This window comes from Lichenostomus cassidix, chromosome 22, assembly GCF_008360975.1.
Source record: "Lichenostomus cassidix isolate B80296 chromosome 22, HeHo_3.0, whole genome shotgun sequence".
Taxonomy (NCBI): domain Eukaryota; kingdom Metazoa; phylum Chordata; class Aves; order Passeriformes; family Meliphagidae; genus Lichenostomus; species Lichenostomus cassidix.
In genome coordinates, this window is record NC_139502.1 from 2022889 (window position 1) to 2042397 (window position 19509).

General features: G+C 54.2%; 2 protein-coding genes across 2 annotated transcripts; one reads left to right on the forward strand and one right to left on the reverse strand.

Moving 5' to 3' along the window:
• Positions 1 to 1222: 1222 nt before the first annotated feature.
• On the forward strand, positions 1223 to 6249 carry NEFM (neurofilament medium chain). The gene is made up of 3 exons (XM_085080492.1): positions 1223 to 2326; positions 2767 to 2891; positions 4254 to 6249. Exons 1-3 carry the CDS (start codon positions 1265 to 1267, stop codon positions 5599 to 5601), a joined length of 2535 nt encoding a protein of 844 aa, XP_084936618.1. The 5' UTR covers positions 1223 to 1264; the 3' UTR covers positions 5602 to 6249.
• Positions 6250 to 12927: 6678 nt separating this feature from the next.
• On the reverse strand, positions 12928 to 19167 carry NEFL (neurofilament light chain). The gene is made up of 4 exons (XM_085080568.1): positions 18085 to 19167; positions 15919 to 16043; positions 14190 to 14512; positions 12928 to 13500 (listed from the first exon to the last, which is right to left on the reverse strand). Exons 1-4 carry the CDS (start codon positions 19132 to 19134, stop codon positions 13313 to 13315), a joined length of 1686 nt encoding a protein of 561 aa, XP_084936694.1. The 5' UTR covers positions 19135 to 19167; the 3' UTR covers positions 12928 to 13312.
• Between the last annotated feature and the right edge of the window lie 342 nt (positions 19168 to 19509).

Below are 19509 nucleotides of genomic sequence, written 5' to 3' on the forward strand. Positions count from 1 at the left end.
AGTCTCTTTTCCCCCATCAATGCGATTCCTAACAAAGGTTTCAAACAATTTATTATTCACCCTGAGCAATGCGCCAAGATCAAAGCGGGCGGGTGGGAGGAACGGGGAAAGGAAGAGAGGAAGGAAGGAAGAAAGAAAAGAGAGGGAGGAAAGGACGGAAAGAACCAGCAGGGAGGATTTGGGATGCGGGGGGAATCTCCCAAACTCTTGCTGGCTTCGCAGAGCCGCCGGGGCGGTGCGGGGAGCGCTCGGTGCCGCAGAGCTCCGGCAGCGCCGCCTCCCCGCCCGCCGCGACCTTCACACGCCAGCCCCGCCTGGGGACAGCGGGGACAGCGGGGACAGGGTGGGGCTGGACCCTCCCCAGCCATCTGCGCGTCCTGAGCCCCCCCAGCCCCGCTGCAGGCCGGGCTGACCCACCCTGCTCCGGCCGGAGCTGTCCGTGGTGATGATGATGGAGCCGCTGGTCCCCATCCCTCATCCCGCATCACAATTCCCGATAATTCCCGGTTAATTCCCCATTAATTCCCATCCCATCCCCCGGCCCTACCCTGCTCTGCAGCCCCCGCGCTCCGCTCTGCCCTGCGCGCTGCGGGAAGAGGGCCTGGGGCAGAGAGGAGAGAGGGAAAATGGGAAAAAGTGAAAAGAACTGGAAGGGAGGGGGGGAAAGAGATGAAAAGATGGGAAGGAGGGAAAGAAAAGAAATAAACAAAAGAAAGAGGAAGGAGGGAAGGAAAGGGAGGATGGAAAGTGAGGGGGAAATAAGAAAGGAAGGAGAGAAAGGAAGGAAGGAAAGAAAGGAGGGAAGGAGAGAATGGAAGGAAGGAAAGAAAGAGGGTGCTGGCCTAGGGAAGGGGGAAAAGGGAGCAGAGCAAGAGGGAAGGAACACGGGAAGGGGGGAGCAGGGGGAAGAAAGGAGGGAGCAGCGGAGACAAGGGGATGAGGGGTGGGGAGGATGAAGGGGAGGAAGGGGCAGGGAGCGGGGACAGCAGGGGCAGCGGGGACAGCAGGGGGAGCGGGGACAGCAGGGGAGCGGGGAAGGGGCACCGGGGGGCGGCAGGGGCGGCCGGGACGAGGCGAGGGCCGGCTAGGGAAGGGAAGGGAAGGAAGGGGGAGCCGGGGCGGGGCGCGGGGCGGGCCGGGGCCGGGCCGGGGGGAGCCGCGCCCCGCACACGTGTGCTGGGCCGCCCCGCAGCCGCCCGGCGGGGCTATAAAAGGGGCGGCGGCGGCCGGAGCAGCCCCGCACCGCCGCCCCCAGCGCCCCACCATGAGCTACACCATGGAGCCCCTGGGCAACCCCTCGTACCGCCGGGTGACCGAGACCCGGGCCACCTACAGCCGCGCCAGCGCGTCCCCTTCCAGCGGCTTCCGCTCGCAGTCGTGGTCGCGGGGCTCGGGCAGCACCGTGTCCTCGTCCTACAAGCGCCCCAACCTGGGCGGCCCCCGCACCGCCTACGGCTCCACGGTGCTGAGCTCGGCCGAGAGCCTGGACGTGAGCCAGTCGTCGCTGCTGAACGGCGCGGCCGAGCTCAAGCTGAGCCGCTCCAACGAGAAGGAGCAGCTGCAGGGGCTCAACGACCGCTTCGCCGGCTACATCGAGAAGGTGCACTACCTGGAGCAGCAGAACAAGGAGATCGAGGCGGAGCTGGCGGCGCTGCGGCAGAAGCACGCCGGGCGGGCGCAGCTGAGCGACGCCTACGAGCAGGAGCTGCGGGAGCTGCGCGGGGCGCTGGAGCAGGTGAGCCACGAGAAGGCGCAGATCCAGCTGGACTCGGAGCACATCGAGGAGGACATCCAGCGCCTCCGGGAGCGCTTCGAGGATGAGGCGCGGCTGCGCGACGAGACGGAGGCGACCATCCGCGCCCTGCGCAAGGAGATGGAGGAGGCCTCGCTGATGCGCGCCGAGCTGGACAAGAAGGTGCAGTCGCTGCAGGACGAGGTGGCCTTCCTGCGGGGCAACCACGAGGAGGAGGTGGCCGAGCTGCTGGCGCAGCTGCAGGCGTCGCACGCCACCGTGGAGAGGAAGGACTACCTGAAGACCGACCTGACCACGGCGCTGAAGGAGATCCGCGCCCAGCTCGAGTGCCAGTCCGACCACAACATGCACCAGGCCGAGGAGTGGTTCAAGTGCCGCTACGCCAAGCTCACCGAGGCCGCCGAGCAGAACAAGGAGGCGATCCGCTCCGCCAAGGAGGAGATCGCCGAGTACCGCCGGCAGCTGCAGTCCAAGAGCATCGAGCTCGAGTCGGTGCGCGGCACCAAGGAGTCGCTGGAGAGGCAGCTCAGCGACATCGAGGAGCGCCACAATAACGACCTCACCACCTATCAGGTACCGGGGGGGTGGCCTGGGGCTGGCCCGGGTCCGGCGGGGAGGTGCCCGGTGCCGGCGGGAGGGATGCGGGAGATACCCCGTTCCGGTTGGAGGGATGCCGGAGATGCTCGGTACCGGTTCTGGCGGGAGGGATGCGGGAGATGCTCGGTACCGGTTCTGGCGGGAGGGATGCGGGAGATGCTCGGTACCGGTACCGGAGAGAGGGATGCGGAAGGCGTCCGCCGGCGGCTCCGCAGCGAGGGATGCAGGGATGCGGAGGGCGGGGGAAGGATGCTGCGGAGGGCGGTGGGAGCGGGTGGGTCCCTCTCCGCTGCCGGCCCTGCCTCCCCGAGCGGCGGGAAGAGTTTCCAAAAGTCCCCTCCGGGAAGTTCTGCCCGCCCTGTCCCCGCGCGCGGCCTCTGTCCCTGTCACAGGGCTTTTCCTCCTCTCCCTCGCAGGACACGATTCACCAGCTGGAAAACGAGCTCAGAGGGACGAAGTGGGAAATGGCTCGGCACTTGAGGGAGTACCAGGACCTCCTCAATGTCAAGATGGCCCTGGATATCGAAATTGCTGCCTACAGGTACGGTGGGATCACTGCAGACACGCCTGGAATATTAATAGCACTGCGGATGCTGCTGGCTGGGGAAGCTCCAGCCCAGCTAAGAAATATCCGCATGCAGCGAGCGGGGGGGTAAAATTAGAGCTCGGCGGAATCGCTGCAGCAATTCCCCAGCCCGCTGAGAGCCCCGAAGGTCATTAGGGAGCGGCTAATGAGCGGCAGAGCTGCCAGCAAGCCCCGCGGGCGCAGCGTGACTCAGTGCGGCTCCCGTGCCGCATTCCGTCCTTGGCTGCTCGGCCAGGAGGTGCAGCGAGAGACGAGTTTATTTTTAATTCCCGTCTGCTGCTGCAGATGCCAGCGAATTGTCACCAGAATCCCCTTTCATCGCCGGCGAGACGCTGCGAATTTGCTTGATCACGGTTCGAGGCAGCGAGTGCTGCTCTTGCCTGTCACAAACACTTTTGGCTTTTCTTGCTCAACTTTCCTTCAGAGGCACTCGCTGTGATCTGCAGCTGAGCGCTGCTTGCTGTTGCCATCACCTGGCAGGTTTTTTTAGCCTCCTTTTGTGTCACTTCAGAACTCTCGCCGGAGAGCTCCTGATTTTTCTGGGTCACGGGCTGAGATGAAAAACATTTGAATAGGAGAAATGTGAAAAACAACCCCCAAAACACACCCGTCTCCAGGTCTGTTGAAATTCCTGAGGTTGTTCAGACACACAGACACCCCAGGGGCTGCTGCTAAAGTCAGCTGAAGCCTCCAGTTCCCATTTCCCCCCAAAAAAATAAGGTGGATGCCCAAATTACCCAATTAGGACATGTGCTCTGATGAGCTGTGACTGCCTCAGCCACAATATTTGATTTGGGTCTGGTGGCTGTGTCAAATTCTGTTTGCCCAAGTCATAACGAATCCTATGCAATTAATTAGTTTGTCCTAATCCCTGCTGGTATTCGCCATAATGAGGTTTTCTGACATTAAAGGATGAATTTTAACCGATTGCTGAAGGTGTAAAGTTTGCCAGGAGCAAACCAAGCTGGAAACTGCTGAGTGTGGGTTGTGCAGGAGGGTGGATCCCAGGGCAGCTGGGCAGTGGATGGCACTGGGCAGTTCCAGCACGTTCCACACCGAGTTGGTTCCACCCTGCCGCCAGGGGAATATTAGAGCAGGGAAATATTATAGAATCCTGGGATGGTTTGGGTTGGAAAGGAACTTAAAGCTCATCCCGAAACAGGGACAGCTTTCCCTATCCCAGGATGATCCAAGCCCTGTCCAGCCTGGCCTTGCACACTTCCAGGGATGGGGCAGCCACAATTATTTTTAAAAAATCCCTTATTTTAATTTTTTTAATGCTCATTTCCTTTATTTCTCCCCTCCTGATTCCCCTAGGAAGCTGCTGGAGGGTGAAGAGACAAGATTCAGTGCCTTCTCTGGAAGCATCACTGGCCCCATATTCACACACAGACAACCATCCGTCACAATAGCATCCACCAAAATCCAGAAAACCAAAATCGAGCCGCCAAAGCTGAAGGTCCAGCACAAGTTCGTCGAAGAAATCATCGAGGAGACGAAGGTGGAGGACGAGAAGTCCGAAATGGAAGACGCCCTGACAGCCATCGCGGAAGAAATGGCAGCCAAGGCGCAGCAGGAAGAGCAGGAGGAAGAAAAAGCGGAAGAAGCCGCGGAGGAAGAAGCTCCTGCGGAAGAAGCTGCAGCTGAGGAAGAGGAGAAGGAGGAAGAGGAAGGGGAGGAGGAAGAAGAAGCCGCGAAATCCGACGCCGCGGAAGAAGGCGGCTCTGAAAAAGAAGAAATCGAGGAGAAGGAGGAAGGCGAGGAGGCTGAGGAAGAGGAGGAAAAGCCTGAGGCCAAGGGTAAAGCTGAAGGGGCACCAGCAAAGGTGGAGAAACTCAAAACACCTCCCTCAAAGTCCCCCCCGAAATCCCCCGTGACAGAGCCGGCCAAGGCCGCCCCGAAGGAAAAAGCCGCGGAAGCAGCCAAAGAGCAGAAGGTGGAGAAGGCGGAGAAGGCGACCAAGGAGGAGGAGAAAGCAGCGTCTCCAGAGAAACCTGCCACACCAAAGGTGACCTCTCCCGAAAAACCTGCCACCCCGGAGAAGGCTGTGACACCGGAGAAGGCTGTGACACCGGAGAAGGCTGCGAGCCCGGAGAAATCCGTGACCCTGGAGAAGCTGGCGCCGCCGGAGAAGCCGAGAACCCCCGAGAAGCCGGCGAGTCCCGAGAAACCGCGAACCCCCGAGAAAGCCGTGAGCCCCGAGAAGCCTCGTTCCCCCGAAAAACCTCGTTCCCCCGAAAAACCTCCCTCCCCGGTGAAGGACGCCAAGGCCGTGGTGGAGGAGACCATCACGGTGACCAAGGTGACCAAAGTGAGCGCCGAGGCCGAGAAGGAGTCCAGGAAAGAGGACATCGCGGTCAACGGGGAGGTGGAGGAGAAGAAGGACGAGGAGAGCAAAGAGAAGGAGGAGGAAGACAAGGGCGTGGTGACCAACGGCCTCGACGTGAGCCCGGTGGACGACAAGGCCGAGAAGATCGTGGTGACCAAGAAGGTGGAGAAGATCGAGGGCGGCGACGGCGGCCCCACGTTCATCACCAAATCGGTGACCGTCACCCAGAAGGTGGAGGAGCACGAGGAGAGCTTCGAGGAGAAGATGGTGTCCACCAAGAAAGTGGAGAAGGTCACTTCGCACGCCGTGGTGAAGGAGATCAAGGAGAGCGAGTAGAGCCAAGCGTAGCTAATCAATTCCAACCAATTCCAGAGCTTGGGTCGGTGCAAAAGGTTAAGCCATAGACAGCTGCAAAATGCATGTGGGTGACGGCTTCAAAGCAGATCGGGTTCTCTCATGGAGGCTCCAGACACACAGTATTTTACTTTTTTTTCGTGCAATATAGGGAAAGGGGGGGGGAATGCATGCAGGCTCAAGATGTACTCCCTCCACAGAGCTTGGGGAATCTACAAAAAAAAAAAAAAATTTAAAAAAAATTAAAATACTACTAACTAGTGCATGAGATGAAATGTGCAGAGGAAGCTTTTTTCTGAAATTTTCCTGAGCTGTTGGAGGGATGTATCTGAGGAACAAGTTCAGATGTTATTATGCAAAGAAACCAACTGAGCCAAAAAAAACCGAACCGAAAAAAAACCAGTCGTAGAGTTATTCATGAGAACCAGAACTCTCCTAGCCTTAAAATAAAATAAATAAAAAATAAAAAAAAGCTACTTATAACTAATTATGTTTACCTCACTGGTGCAATTAGGGTGGACTTTTGCTCCTGGGAGAACCTTGTTGACATGCACAGTACGCAACCTTTTGTTGTTTGATGTAAAAGTCACAGCAGTTCTTGCTCAATAAAGGTCAATACTGAAAATGTGACTCGTTTTGATGCTTTTTTCCCTGATTTAAACCTTTCCCCCAAGCTGGATCCTCTCTGAGAGGGAATTCCTGACTGGAAATCCAGTTGATGGGTTAAAAATTCCTTAATTTTTTTTTTTCCGTTGTGTTTTTTTTGTCCAGGAGTTGGGCTTTGGTGGTCCTTGGGGGTCTCATCCCTTTTGGGGTGTTTGGTGGTTTAGGAATTGGGTGTGATGGATAAATTTCCTGTGATAACACAAAGACTGGATTAAGAGAATAATAAAAAAATCCCATATTTTCTAGAGGAAAGGAACCCACTGAGCTCTTGAGGTGCTCAGAGGGGTTGGAATTGCTGTTTTTAGGATCACAATCCTGCTTGTGCTGAGCCAAAAAATGCTAAAATCTGCTGTAAGTATCGTTTTCCTCCTTGCACACCAACATCCAGGTGTAAGGAGAACCAATTCCCAAATAATTCCTCGATTTTCCTGTGGAGAGAGCCAGGATGAGCCACAGCTGGTTGTGGCATCATCTGTGGCTCCAGTTTGTCACTTAATTAAGGAAAAACTCATTAAGGGAGCTCAACGTGGGATTGGTTTGGGTTATTTTACCCCTTTTTGCTTTAATTTTGTGGTAGTTTCCTTATCTGGCTCAAATGATCAAGAGGTCCAATCTAAAAATCCTAAAAATTAAATCCTAAAAATCAAATCCTAAAAATTAAAAACATGTCTGAGGTTTATAAACCCAAGATTTTTTGATTTCCAACAGAAGGACCTCCTAAATGTTGGCCTCTTCCAGGTTGGCTTTGTTAATAACGAAGCAAATCAAAAAATTCCTGAGGGAATTTTTTGGAATTCCCAAATTCCAAAATGGAAATCCCAAATTCCATTTGGGATTGGAAAATGGTGCAAAATGAATGGAGGCAAAAGAAACAAAGGGAAGAAGACGAAGGCCCCAAATCCAAAGTGGGAATTAACAAATCAGTGTGGGATTAATATCACATTTATTTCCCATTTCAAAAGGCAGATGAAGAATGCAAGTTGCTGCCTCACCTCCCATCACCCAGAAAGAAATGCAAATAATTCTCCAGCCTGGACTGCCCTGAAATCTGCTGCCTAACTGAGGGGTTGATAAAAATCTTCAGTTCCTCACCCTGTCAATAACTGAAGATCAAGGAGTTTTTAATTGCAATGTTCCTCACTGGAGAAATGGTGGAGAACCCACAGCAGATAAGATTTTCAGTCAGTCTGGGATTCTTTGTGAGGATGTCGCTGCTATCAATAATGGGAATCGAAATTGGGAATTATCTGGCTGGTGAGTGATGGTTAATTAAAGCAGAGTTGGTAAATTAAGCGGCAGATCCTCTGTGCTCGTGTGGGTGGGTGGGACTCAAAAATAACTTTACTTTTAGGAGTTAATGACTCCCCTATTTTTGGTGTCTTCATCAAATCCTGTTAAAACCCAAAGTGCCCAAAGGTTGGTGAGAATTGAAGGTGATTTCCCTGTGGATTTAAACAAAATGTTCAGGAGAACTTCACAACTGAACCTCAAAGCTAAACCAGAGGCAAATATTTAACATGGGATTACATGTGTGTGCTTCCAAATGAGCTCTGGAAGCTGCCAAAATATCCCAAACTGCATGGAAAACTGGGAATCTTCATGAATCTTCCCAGGGAGATGAGGAAAGGTCACCTTGTGCAGTGAATTCAGTGCTGGTGAGATCACCTCACGTGCTCAGGTGGATCCCAGCCTGGTCGTTTTTCATGTTGGACTTCCTTTGCAGCTCCTTTCTTTTCAGCCCTGGTGGGATTCAACTCCAGGGACCCCAAAATTCAGATTTTTGTTGGATTCCTCCTCCTGGGACCAAGGGAGGAGTGTTGGATTCCTCCTGGGATGACCCAACCCCTCCATCCCCTGGATGATTTTGGGATCCAAACCCTTGGCATGCCGTGATTCACAACATCCCCATTTCCCCCCTTTCCCACCCAAAATAGCTTTCCCTCATCCCCCACAGCTGTATTTCCCCCCTAATCCACCACACCAAATTCCCGAATTTATCCCATTTCCCACTGCAGATGTTCCCAGCAAATCCTGGGAGGGACAAGCGAGTGGTTAACACATTTCTAAATGTTTATAAAACTATGAGAACTGATTAATATTTAATGGTGCCAAGAGGTTTTTGTCTGCTGACATCCGCAATCAGACGGTTTCAAAGCAGAGCATGAATCGGGTGTTTTTTGCCTGTTCTGCACCAATTACTCCTCCAGACTGCACAGAGCCAGCGAAGGGAATAATTATCTTCAGACAGAGAAGTTCATTACACAATGAAAGAAATCCCGTGAAGGGGAAAACAATAATTAAAAGGGTTTAGAGAGGAGATTTGTGCATTTTTTTTGGAGGGTGGGAGATCAGGACCACCGTGGTTTCAGGAGGTGGGAAGCTCTAAACCAGGATTTTTCACTCTGCTGGCTCGTGGAGATGCCACAGTTATTTTTTTCACCATTCCAGAAAAAAAAATTCCAGGTGGGAACAAACTGGGAAGCGTTTCAGAACACAAATAGCTGGCGTTTGCCAGGGAGCTGAGTCAGGCACCAGAATTTTCTGCGCTCCTCAGGGTTTGCTCTCTCTCCCCATTTTCACATGTCGTCTCCATCCCTGCTTTTTTCCTTCAGGATTAAACTCTCCTTAACCAACCTGGGGAGGCAGCAAATGATGGATTGTTAATTGTTTAATTACTAGAAGGCAAATTTTGGGGATGTGGGTGTTCTGCACAGGTGAGGGGAGGGCAGGGGGTGTCAGTGCCAATCAAGGACAACATCCAACACCTCCCTGGCATGAAACCTCAGCCTGATCCACACCCAAACTGCAGGAAAAAAAAAAAATCCCAGGACACTCCTGAGATTTTTTTAACAACTCAGCTCACTTGCAGCTGCAACTCGGGTGAAAGTTTCTGCCTCTGCCAGCTTTTACTGCATTGCGTCAAAGCAGCGCCTGGATCCTGCAAGGTACAGCGAGTGCTGGCAGCAGGATTGATCCCCAGCGCCAGGAGCAGCTGGGAAATCATAAATCCCAACCCCAGCCTCCCCCAGCCCGGGCTGGGCGGCAGGGCAGGGCTGGGGGGCTCCGGGCAGAGCCAGCCCTGCCTGGGCATGAATCACAGCTCGTTCCGAGCTGCAGAGAGTCCAAAATAGCACCGGGAGATGGGAGCAGCCTGGAGCTGCAGCGGGAGAGGGGAAAGGGCTGCTGGAGCTGTCAGGGTGCTGCTGGAGCTGTCAGGGAGTTGCTGGAGCTGACAGGGAGCTGCTGGAGCTCTCAGGGAGCTGCTGGAGCTGACAGGGAGCTGCTGGAGCTCTCAGGGAGCTGCTGGAGCTCACAGGGAGCTGCTGGAGCTCTCCAAGTGCTGCTCTTGGAGTTGGGATCAGCTCTCAGGGTGCTGCTGGAGCTCTCAGGGAGCTGCTGAAGCTCTCAGGGTGCTGCTGGAGCTGTCAGGGAGCTGCTGGAGCTGTCAGGGTGCTGCTGGAGCTCTCAGGGAGCTGCTGGAGCTGTCAGGGTGCTGCTGGAGCTCTCAGGGAGCTGCTGGAGCTGACAGGGAGCTGCTGGAGCTCTCAGGGAGCTGCTGGAGCTCACAGGGAGCTGCTGGAGCTCTCAGAGAGCTGCTGGAGCTCTCAAAGTGCTGCTCTTGGAGTTGGGATCAGCTCTCAGGGTGCTGCTGGAGCTCTCAGGATGCTGCTCTCGGAGATGGGATCAGCCTGGAGCTGCAGCAGGAGAGCAGAGAGAGCTGCTGAAGCTCTCAGGATGTTACTCTGGAGCTCTCAAAGTGCTGCTCTGGGAGATGGGATCGGCTCTCAGGGTGCTGCTGGAGCTCTCAGGGGTGTGGGTTGTGTGTTTGGGTGGGTGGTTGGGTGTGTGGGTTAAGTGCTTCTCTGGGAGTTGGGATCAGCCTGGAGCTGCAGCAGGAGAGGAGAGAGAGCTGCTGGAGCTGTCAGGATGTTGCTCTGGAGCTCTCAGGGAGCTGCTGGAGCTCTCAAAGTGCTTCTCTGGGAGCTGGGATCAGCCTGGAGCTGCAGCAGGAGAGGATCAGCCTGGGAACTGCAGCAGAAGAGGGGAAAGGGCTGCTGGAGCTCTCAGGATGTTGCTCTGGAGCTCTCAGGGTGCTGCTCTTGGAGTTGGGATCAGCCTGGAGCTGCAGCAGGAAAGGGGAAAGGGCTGCTGGAGCTCTCAGGGTGCTGCTGGAGCTCTCAGGGTGCTGCTCTGGGACAGCAATCAGCCTGGAGCTGCAGAAGGAGAGGGCAGAGAGCTGCTGAAGCTCTCAGGGTGCTGTCAGAGCTCTCAAAGTGCTGCTCTGGGAGTTGGGATCAGCCTGGAGCTGCAGCAGGAGAGTGGAAAGGGCTGCTGAACCTCCCAGGGTGCTGCTGGAGCTCTCAGGATGTTGCTCTGGAGCTCTCAGGATGTTGCTCTGGAGCTCTCAGGATGTTGCTCTGGAGCTCTCCAGGTGCCTTTGCTGCCCAAAACGGACAGGGATGCAAAGGGCTCAGGGAAGGAGGAGATACAAAGAAAATGGCATGGAAGAGGAAGTAAAATCAGGTGTGGAAGAGTTAAAAGGAGCTCAGAGTGCTGGAGAAAGGCAGGATTTAATAGATTGTGGGATGGTTTGGGGTCAAAGGGACCTTAAATCCCATCCAGTGCCACCCCAGGGACATCTCCCACCACCCCAGGGTGCTCCAGCCTGGCCTTGGACACTCCAGGGATCCACAGCTCCTCTGGGAATTCCATCCCAGCCCTCCCCACCCTCATTCCTTCCCAAAATCCCATCTAACCCTGCTGTATTCCCATTTGAAGCCACTCCCTGTGTCCTGTCCCTCCATCCCCTGTCACTGCTCTCTCCAGCAGAGCTCCTGACCCTCAATCACCCTTCCAGCACTGAACAGGGAGATGCTTTTGGAACACCCCTAAAATTTTTATATATATTAAAAAAAAAGAGATTTCCTTTCACTCTGACCACCACTGGAAAAGGTTTTTCCCCTCAGGAGGAGTTCCTCTGTCCCAGCAGAGTGCCAGCTGTCCCTTCCTGCTGGGGGAATTTCCAAGAAGCAGCTCTGATTTCCCAGAACCAACCCCAAATCCTTATCAGCGCCCAGCAGCCAGGGTGACCTGGAGGTGTCACACCCCACGGGTGGCAGGGCCTCTCTGTCCCCTCCAGAGTCCCTAAAAGTCCCCAGAGAGTTCCCTCAATGCTCCTCACACCTCTCCCAGAGATGGAAAACCAAATCTGCTTTGTAGCAGCAGCTCTGCAGAAAAATTGCAGTGACACAGGACAGTGTCACAAACCCCTTTCCCAACCTCTGAAGAACATCAGAGACACAGCACAGTGTGACAAACCCCTCTATCGACCTCTGAAGACCATCAGTGACACAGGACAGTGTCACAAACCCCTCTATTGAACTTTTAAGACCATCAGTGACACAGGACAGTGTGACAAACCCCTCTATCGACCTTTGAAGATCACCAGTGACACAGGACAGTGTGACAAACCCCTTTATCCACCTCTGAGGACCATCAGTGACACAGGACAGTGTGACAAACCCCTTTATCGACCTCTGAGGACCATCAGTGACACATGACAGTGTCACAAACCCCTTTCCCATCCTTTGAGGACCATCAGTGACACAGGACAGTGTGACAAACCCCCTTCCCAACCTCTGAGGACCATCAGTGACACAGGACAGTGTGACAAACCCCTTTATCAACCTCTGAGGGCCATCAGTGACACAGGACAGTGTCACAAACCCCTCTGTCACCTTGGAAGACCATCAGTGACACAGGACAGTGTCACAAACCCCTTTATCAACCTCTGAGGACCATCAGCGACACAGGACAGTGTGACAAACCCCTTTATCGACCTCTGAAGAGCATCAGTGACACAGGACAGTGTCACAAACCCCTCTATTGAACTTTTAAGACTATCAGTGACACAGGACAGTGTGACAAACCCCCTTCTCAACCTCTGAGGACCACCAGTGACACAGGACAGTGTGACAAACCCCTCTATCGACCTCTGAGGACCACCAGTGACACAGGACAGTGTCACAAACCCCTTTATCAACTTCTGAAGACCATCAGTGACACAGGACAGTGTCATAAACCCCTTCCCAACCTCTGAAGACCATCAGTGACACAGGACAGTGTCACAAACCCCTCTATCAACCTCTGAGGACCATCAGTGACACAGGACAGTGTGACAAACCCCTCTATCAACCTCTGAGGACCACCAGTGACACAGGACAGTGTCACAAACCCCTTTCCCAGCCCCTGAGGACCATCACTGACACAGCACAGTGTGACAAACCCCTTTATCGACCTCTGCAGACCATCAGTGACACAGGACAGTGTGACAAACCCCTCTCCCACCCTCTGAGGACCATCAGTGACACAGGACAGTGTGACAAACCCCTCTCCCACCCTCTGAGGACCACCAGTGACACAGGACAGTGTCACAAACCCCTTTATCAACCTTTGACAATCATCAGTGACACAGGACAGTGTGACAAACCCCTCTCCCACCCTTTGAGGACGATCAGTGATACAGGACAGTGTCACAAACCCCTTTCCAACCTCTGCAGACCATCAGTGACACAGGACAGTGTGACAAACCCCTCTCCCACCCTCTGAGGACCACCAGTGACACAGGACAGGCACGAGGGATCCGTGTAAGCATTTCTGGACTTTATTGACTGCTTTATTGCACGAACTGAAGGAAGCCTCCATCATTCCCCCCACCCACCGTCTCCACAATCATTTGAAATGCAACACAAAAGGTAACCTCTCATTCCTATCACTTTTTTTTCTATTTTTTTTTTCCCCTCCCCTCCTATTTTTAAATGTTGAGGCTCTGGGAGGACAGAAGCCCTGAACTCATACGTGGAACCATGCGGGAGAGCAAGCCTTGGGTGCTCTGCAAGCAAACTCAGACTCTGCACAGGGAGAAAAACATCGAAATCATGGGCTTGGTGGGCACTGAAGGGAGGAGGTGAGGCTGCTCTGGAGCTCATCAGCCGTGGGGTGGATGGAAAGCTGGGCTGGCCTCACATCAAGGCTTCTTCTTGCCTTCACTCTCTTCCTTCCCTGCTGCTTCCTTCTCTTCCTTCTCCTCCTTCTCCTCCTCTCCAGCTTCCTCAGCAGCTTCCTGGGACTCCTCCCCTTCTTCTCCTGCGGTTTCTTCGCCTTCTCCTTCCTCCTCCTCGCCCTCTTTGGCTTCTTCTGACTCCTCCTTAGCACCTTGGAAGGACAGAGAGGTGTGTCACATCCGGGAGCAGTTCCTGAGCCCAATTCCATGGGGATCACCCTCCAACCCCTCACATCTCCAAAACTGCCCAACCAGCTCCTCCTGGATTTCAGAAGGAGTAAAACATTCCAAAAAACCCAATTTGTGGCCTTGAAAAATATCAATTCTGGGCTCAGTGCTTTAAAGCTTTACCCAAAAGCTTGAAGAACCTTTTGTTGCTGTCTGTAATTTCATTTTAATTAAACTTTAGGCTAATAAAACCCTCATTGCCCCTGCACTGAATGTTTTAATTCCACCCCCAGCCACCAGCTGGTGTTCCCATTATCTCAGGCTGCTCTGGGAATTCATATTTAGCTCAGGATGTCCTTGGTCCTTCTTTTTGAGGATATTCCCTAATAACAGAGCGCTGCCTGCTGAATATTGACACTGAGGGTTTTTTGGAAAACTTATATTCTGCCTGATTTGAGCACTTAGCCTCATCTTGCATTGAATATTCAGAATTTCCTGGTAAATTCCAAGCTCTTAATCCCACCATCCTTTGGCTCAGGGGAGTGGAAAAGGAACAAGATTTAATCATTGGGATTTCTGGGGCTTGGCATGAACACGAAATGAATATAAATTTAATGAAAAATGAATACATTTCAGGAAATACGAAATAGGATTCAGACACCACCCCACATACCTTCCTCCTCCTCTTCACCCTCCTCTCCCCCTTCCTCCTCGCCTTCCTCCTTCTCCTCCTCCTCCTCCTCGCCCTCCTCGGCAGGAGCCGCCTTGGCTTCTCCCGCCTTGGCAGCCTCGATGGTCTCCTCGATCTCGATCTGCTCCTCCTGCACGTGGCTCGAGTAGTAGGTGGGGAAGGTCCTGGTGGTCATCAGGTAGGAGCTGGACTGCAGGCCGCTGAAGGCGGAGCGGCCGAAGCTGGGAGCGCTCTGGCTGTAGCCGCTGGTGATGCTGCCCACGCTGGTGAAGCTCAGCCGCGTCTCCTCGCCTTCCAGGAGCTTCCTGGCAGGGGAAAAAAACCCCCAAAAAAATGGTTGTGATGCAGCAGAGTCAGCTGTGGATTGAGATGCTTTGAGTATCATAAGCCCTGGAGGCTGAATTATTGTTATTAATTATAGGCTCATTCCCTCTTGGAATAATTTCAGACGCTTCCTGGCAGGGGGAAAAAACACCAAAAAAATTATTGTGATGCAGCAGATTTCGGCTGTGGATTCAGATCCTATAGTGCTTTGAGTATCATAAGCCCTGGAGGCTGAATTATTGTTAGTTATTAATTATGGTCTCATTACCTCTTGGAATAATTTCTTTCGGATATGTCCATTGTGAAAGTGAGTTGAATTAATACTTTTCCCTGTCATAAAAAATAGGAAAACCCCTCTAGAACCACAACCACTTCTCCTCTAGTAGAAGTCTGAGGTGTATTTTGCCACCCTGTCCACTGTGAATGTGAATTGAATTAATACCTTTCCTTGTCAGAAAAAACACAAAAACCCATCTAGAACCAGAACTACTTCTCCTCTAGCAGAAATTCGAGGTATATTTTGCCGCCCTGTCCATATTTTGCCACCCAACAAAATTGTTGTGATGCAGCAGATTTCGGCTGTGGATCGAGATGCTTTGAGCATCACAAACCCTGGAGGCTGAATTATTGTTAGTTATTAATTATGGTCTCATTCCCTCTTGGAGTAATTTCTTTCAGAAATGTCCAGTGCGAATTTAAGTTGAATTAATACTTTTCCTTCTCAGAAAAAACACAAAAACCCCTCTAGAACCAGAACCACTTCTCCTCTAGCAGAGGTCTGAGGTGTATTTTGCCACCCTGTCCATTGGGGGTGAATTAATACTTTTCCTTCTCAGAAAAAACACAAAAACCCCTCTAGAACCACAAGCACTTCTCCTCTGTCAGAAGTTTGAGGTGTATTTTGCCACCCTGCAGCTTCCACAGCTGAAAAAACTTTTGCTGCTGAGCTGTCAGAGAAGGTTTGGAGCTGCTCTCTCAGTATTCCCCCTCATGGCTCCCACAGAAAATCTGTTCCAGCACTGAAATCTCTCACTATCTGGGAAAAAACATCAGTTATTTAGCAGCAATTCTGCTGGAAAATATGTGATTTGTGGATTTGCAAGTCAGAAGCAAAGCTCTGTTCTGGAGGGGATTTCCCACTTTGAAAATGAGCCATTTTTATTGAGGAATCCCACTGACACAAAAATCCCTTCCCCGAGTACAGAACAGATATTTTTATCTCTATTTATTGGGAGAACTGAGATCATTTATTGCTAAGCCAAAAATTCTGTGTGCATTGCAGAGAGGAGCTGATTAAACACCACATCCATGAGAATTCCTGCTGGGGGAATGACAAATAACCTGAATTTTCTTGAAGAGAATGGGAATTCTTCATCCCCCAGCATACCTGTAAGCTGCAATTTCGATGTCCAGAGCCATTTTGACATTGAGCAGGTCCTGGTATTCCTTCAAGTACCGAGCCATCTCACTCTTGGTGGTTCTCAGCTCGTTCTCCAGTTTGTTGATTGTATCCTGTTGGGTGGAACAATATCCACAGCGTGAAATTCTCAGTTCTCTCAGGTCTAGCAATAATCTCAAGGAATTTCTCCAATCCTATTAATTTTGCTCTGGCAGGCAGAAGCTGCACAGCTCCCACTCCACCCTCGGCCAAAAAGCATCATTTAGCACCTTTTCTGGCAGGTTTTCTGGAGGTTTTCATGATTCCAGCCCTATTTAACACACGGAGCCCAATTTTCTGGTACCCAAGTGCCAAGGCAGCCACGGAATTTGTGCATCATTTCATTTTGATTTTGGCCTCTCTGTGCTTTTTCTGGTTTTAGTTTAGGAATATCCACTGGGTTGGACATGGTGATCCTCGTGGATCTCTTCCAACTCGGGATATTCTGTGATTCCATTATTTTTTTTGTATCATATATTTCAGGCTGTGTCAGCACTGATGATATTGTGCTTTATCAGGGACATTTTCCACTATGATTTTATAACCCCTTACACTTTGGATAAGCAATACCAGAAGCATTCTCACCCCGGGGATGATTTTGATAATCCAGACCCTGATTTTGGTCTGTATTTCCACGCCACATCCTGCTTTACAGCTCTGTGGCATTTCACACTGTCATTTTGGAACATTTTATCTGCACCACAGCGGCAGCACAAGGCAGGAGGGATGCTCCCAACAACCTCTGAACCCCTCATCTGTGGGGTTCTGCAGACCCCAAATCCCCTCATCTGTGGGGTTCTGCAGACCCCAAATCCCCTCATCCCTGGGGCTCTGCAGACCCCAAATCCCCTCATCTGTGGGGCTCTGCAGACCCCAAATCCCCTCATCTGTGGGGCTCTGCAGACCCCAAATCCCCTCATCCCTGGGGCTCTGCAGACCCCAACTCCCCTCATCCCTGGGGCTCTGCAGACCCCACATCCCCTCATCCCTGGGGCTCTGCAGACCCCAAATCCCCTCATCCCTGGGGCTCTGCAGACCCCAAATCCCCTCATCTGTGGGGCTCTGCAGACCCCAAATCCCCTCATCTGTGGGGCTCTGCAGACCCCAAATCCCCTCATCCCTGGGGCTCTGCAGACCCCAACTCCCCTCATCCCTGGGGCTCTGCAGACCCCACATCCCCTCATCCCTGGGGCTCTGCAGACCCCAAATCCCCTCATCCCTGGGGCTCTGCAGACCCCAAATCCCCTCATCTGTGGGGTTCTGCAGACCCCAAATCCCCTCATCTGTGGGGTTCTGCAGACCCCAAATCCCCTCATCTGTGGGGTTCTGCAGACCCCAAATCCCCTCATCTGTGGGGCTCTGCAGACCCCAAATCCCCTCATCCCTGGGGTTCTGCAGACCCCAACTCCCCTCATCTGTGGGGCTCTGCAGACCCCAAATCCCCTCATCTGTGGGGCTCTGCAGACCCCAACTCCCCTCATCCCTGGGGCTCTGCAGACCCCAACTCCCCTCACCTGCAGAGCCCAGAAAACCCTGAACCCCTTCAGCTGCAGGGATCCTGCAGACCTCGATCCTATTCACACACAGGACCCCACAAACCCTGACATCCCTTGTCTGCAGAACCCTGCAAACCCCAACATCCTTTTACTGTCAGAGTCCTTCAAACCCCAACATTCCCTCACCTGCAGAGCCCAGAAAATCCCAATCCCCCTCACCTGCAGAGCCTAAAAAACCCCGATCCCCCTGCCTGTGGAACTCTGCAAACCCCAACATCACTTCCTCTGCAGGACACTGCAAAAACTGACTCCTGTCATCTGCAGACACCTTCAAACCCCATCATCCCTTCATCTGCAGAGCCCTTCAAACCCCAACACTCCTTCATCTGCAGAATCCTACAAATCCCAGCATCCCTTCACCTGCAAAACTCTACAAACCCCATCATCCCTTCACCTGCAAAACCCTTCAAACCCGAACACCCCTCACCTACAGAATCCTTCAAACCCCATCATCCCTTCACTGTCAGAGCCCTACAAACCCCAACACCCCCTCACCTGCAACACCCTCCAAACCCCACCACCCCCTCCCCGCCGGACCCCCGCCAGCCCCTCCCCTCACCTGTAGCGCGGAGATATCCGCGCTCTGCTTCTCTTCCAGCTCCTGCAGCTGCTTCTCCAGCGCCTCGTTCATGCCGCGGGTGGCCTCGATCTCCAGCGTCTTGGCCTTGAGCAGGCGGCGGCTCTCGGACACCTCGTCCTTGGCGGCTCGCACGGCGTCCGTGTTCTTGGCGGCGCTCTCGCTGAGCACGGTGAAGCGGGAGCGGAACCACTCCTCGGCGTTCTGCATGTTGCGCGCCGCCAGCTTCTCGTACTGCGCGCGGATGTCGCGCAGCGCGGCCGACAGGTCGGGCTTGGCCGACACGTCCATCTCCACGGACAGGTGAGCGTACTGGATCTGCGCCTGCAGCTCGGCCAGCTCCTCCTCGTGCACCTTCTTGAGGAAGGCCAGCTCGTCCAGCAGGCTGTCCACCCGCTTCTCCAGCTCCGCCCGCGCCAGCGCCGCCTCGTCCGCGCCCTTGCGCACCTCCAGCAGCCGCGCCTCCGCGTCCTCGCGGCTCAGCACCTCCTCCTCGTAGCGCGCCTGCAGCCCGCGCAGCGTCTCCTCCAGGCTCTCCCGCTCGCCCTGCAGCGCCTGCTTCTCGCTCGTCGCCTCCTCCGCGGCCAGCCGCAGCTCGCGGATCTCCTGCTCGTAGAGCGCTCGGAAGCGGGAGGGCTCGGCGTGCTTCTGCCGCAGCACCAGCAGCTCGGCCTCCAGCACCTTGTTCTGCTGCTCCAGCTCGTGGACGCGCTCGATGAAGCAGGCGAAGCGGTCGTTGAGGTCCTGCAGCTGCGCTCGCTCCTGGCTGCGGATGGACTTGAGGTCGTTGCTGATGGCGGCCACCTGGCTCAGGTCCAGGCTGTCCACCGAGTGCAGCAGCGAGCCCGAGGCGCTGGAGGTGGCGTAGCTGCGGCGCACGGACACGGAGGAGACGGGCGCCGACAGGCTGGAGTACGCGGAGCGCGCCGAGCCGAAGCCTCCGCCGCTGCGCACCGACACATGGATGCGCGGGCTGTCCGCGTAGCGCCGCTTGTAGGACGGGAAGAACGGGTCGTAGCCGTACGAGCTCATGCTTGCGGGAGGCTGCGGCGGCTGCTCTGCGGCGGGCGCCGCCCGTAGCCCGGTATTTATGCTCGGTTTGGGCGGGCGGAGCGGCGGCCGGGCGGGGACGGGGCGGGGCGCGGCGACACCGCGGCGGTGAGGTGATGCTCGGAGCGGTCCAGGCTCCGCCGCGGGGAGGGTGCTCGGAGCGGTCCAGACATTGCCTCACTGCTGCGATGCCCTGAAAAGCTCACCCGGGGATGGCTGGACAGCTCCGGCCATGCCAGCAGTGCGGCGATGCCCGGACAGCTCCACCGGTGCTGTGACCGCTCGGCCCCCTTCGTGCTCTCAGCCCCATCCCGACCCCCCTCGGACCCCCCCGGGTCACCTCCCGGCCTCCCCCCA

Bases quoted from the DNA above. Each gene is read 5' to 3' on its own strand.
- NEFM (XM_085080492.1), top strand. From the start codon at position 1,265: ATGAGCTACACCATGGAGCCCCTGGGCAACCCCTCGTACCGCCGGGTG. The intron at 2,327-2,766 runs GTACCGGGGGGG...TCTCCCTCGCAG, and splicing joins ACGACCTCACCACCTATCAG to GACACGATTCACCAGCTGGA. The intron at 2,892-4,253 runs GTACGGTGGGAT...TGATTCCCCTAG, and splicing joins ATCGAAATTGCTGCCTACAG to GAAGCTGCTGGAGGGTGAAG.
- NEFL (XM_085080568.1), bottom strand. From the start codon at position 19,134: ATGAGCTCGTACGGCTACGACCCGTTCTTCCCGTCCTACAAGCGGCGC. The intron at 16,044-18,084 runs GTGAGGGGAGGG...TCCACCCAACAG, and splicing joins CGGATATCTCCGCGCTACAG to GATACAATCAACAAACTGGA. The intron at 13,501-14,189 runs GTATGTGGGGTG...TGTCCTTCCAAG, and splicing joins GGGTGAAGAGGAGGAGGAAG to GTGCTAAGGAGGAGTCAGAA.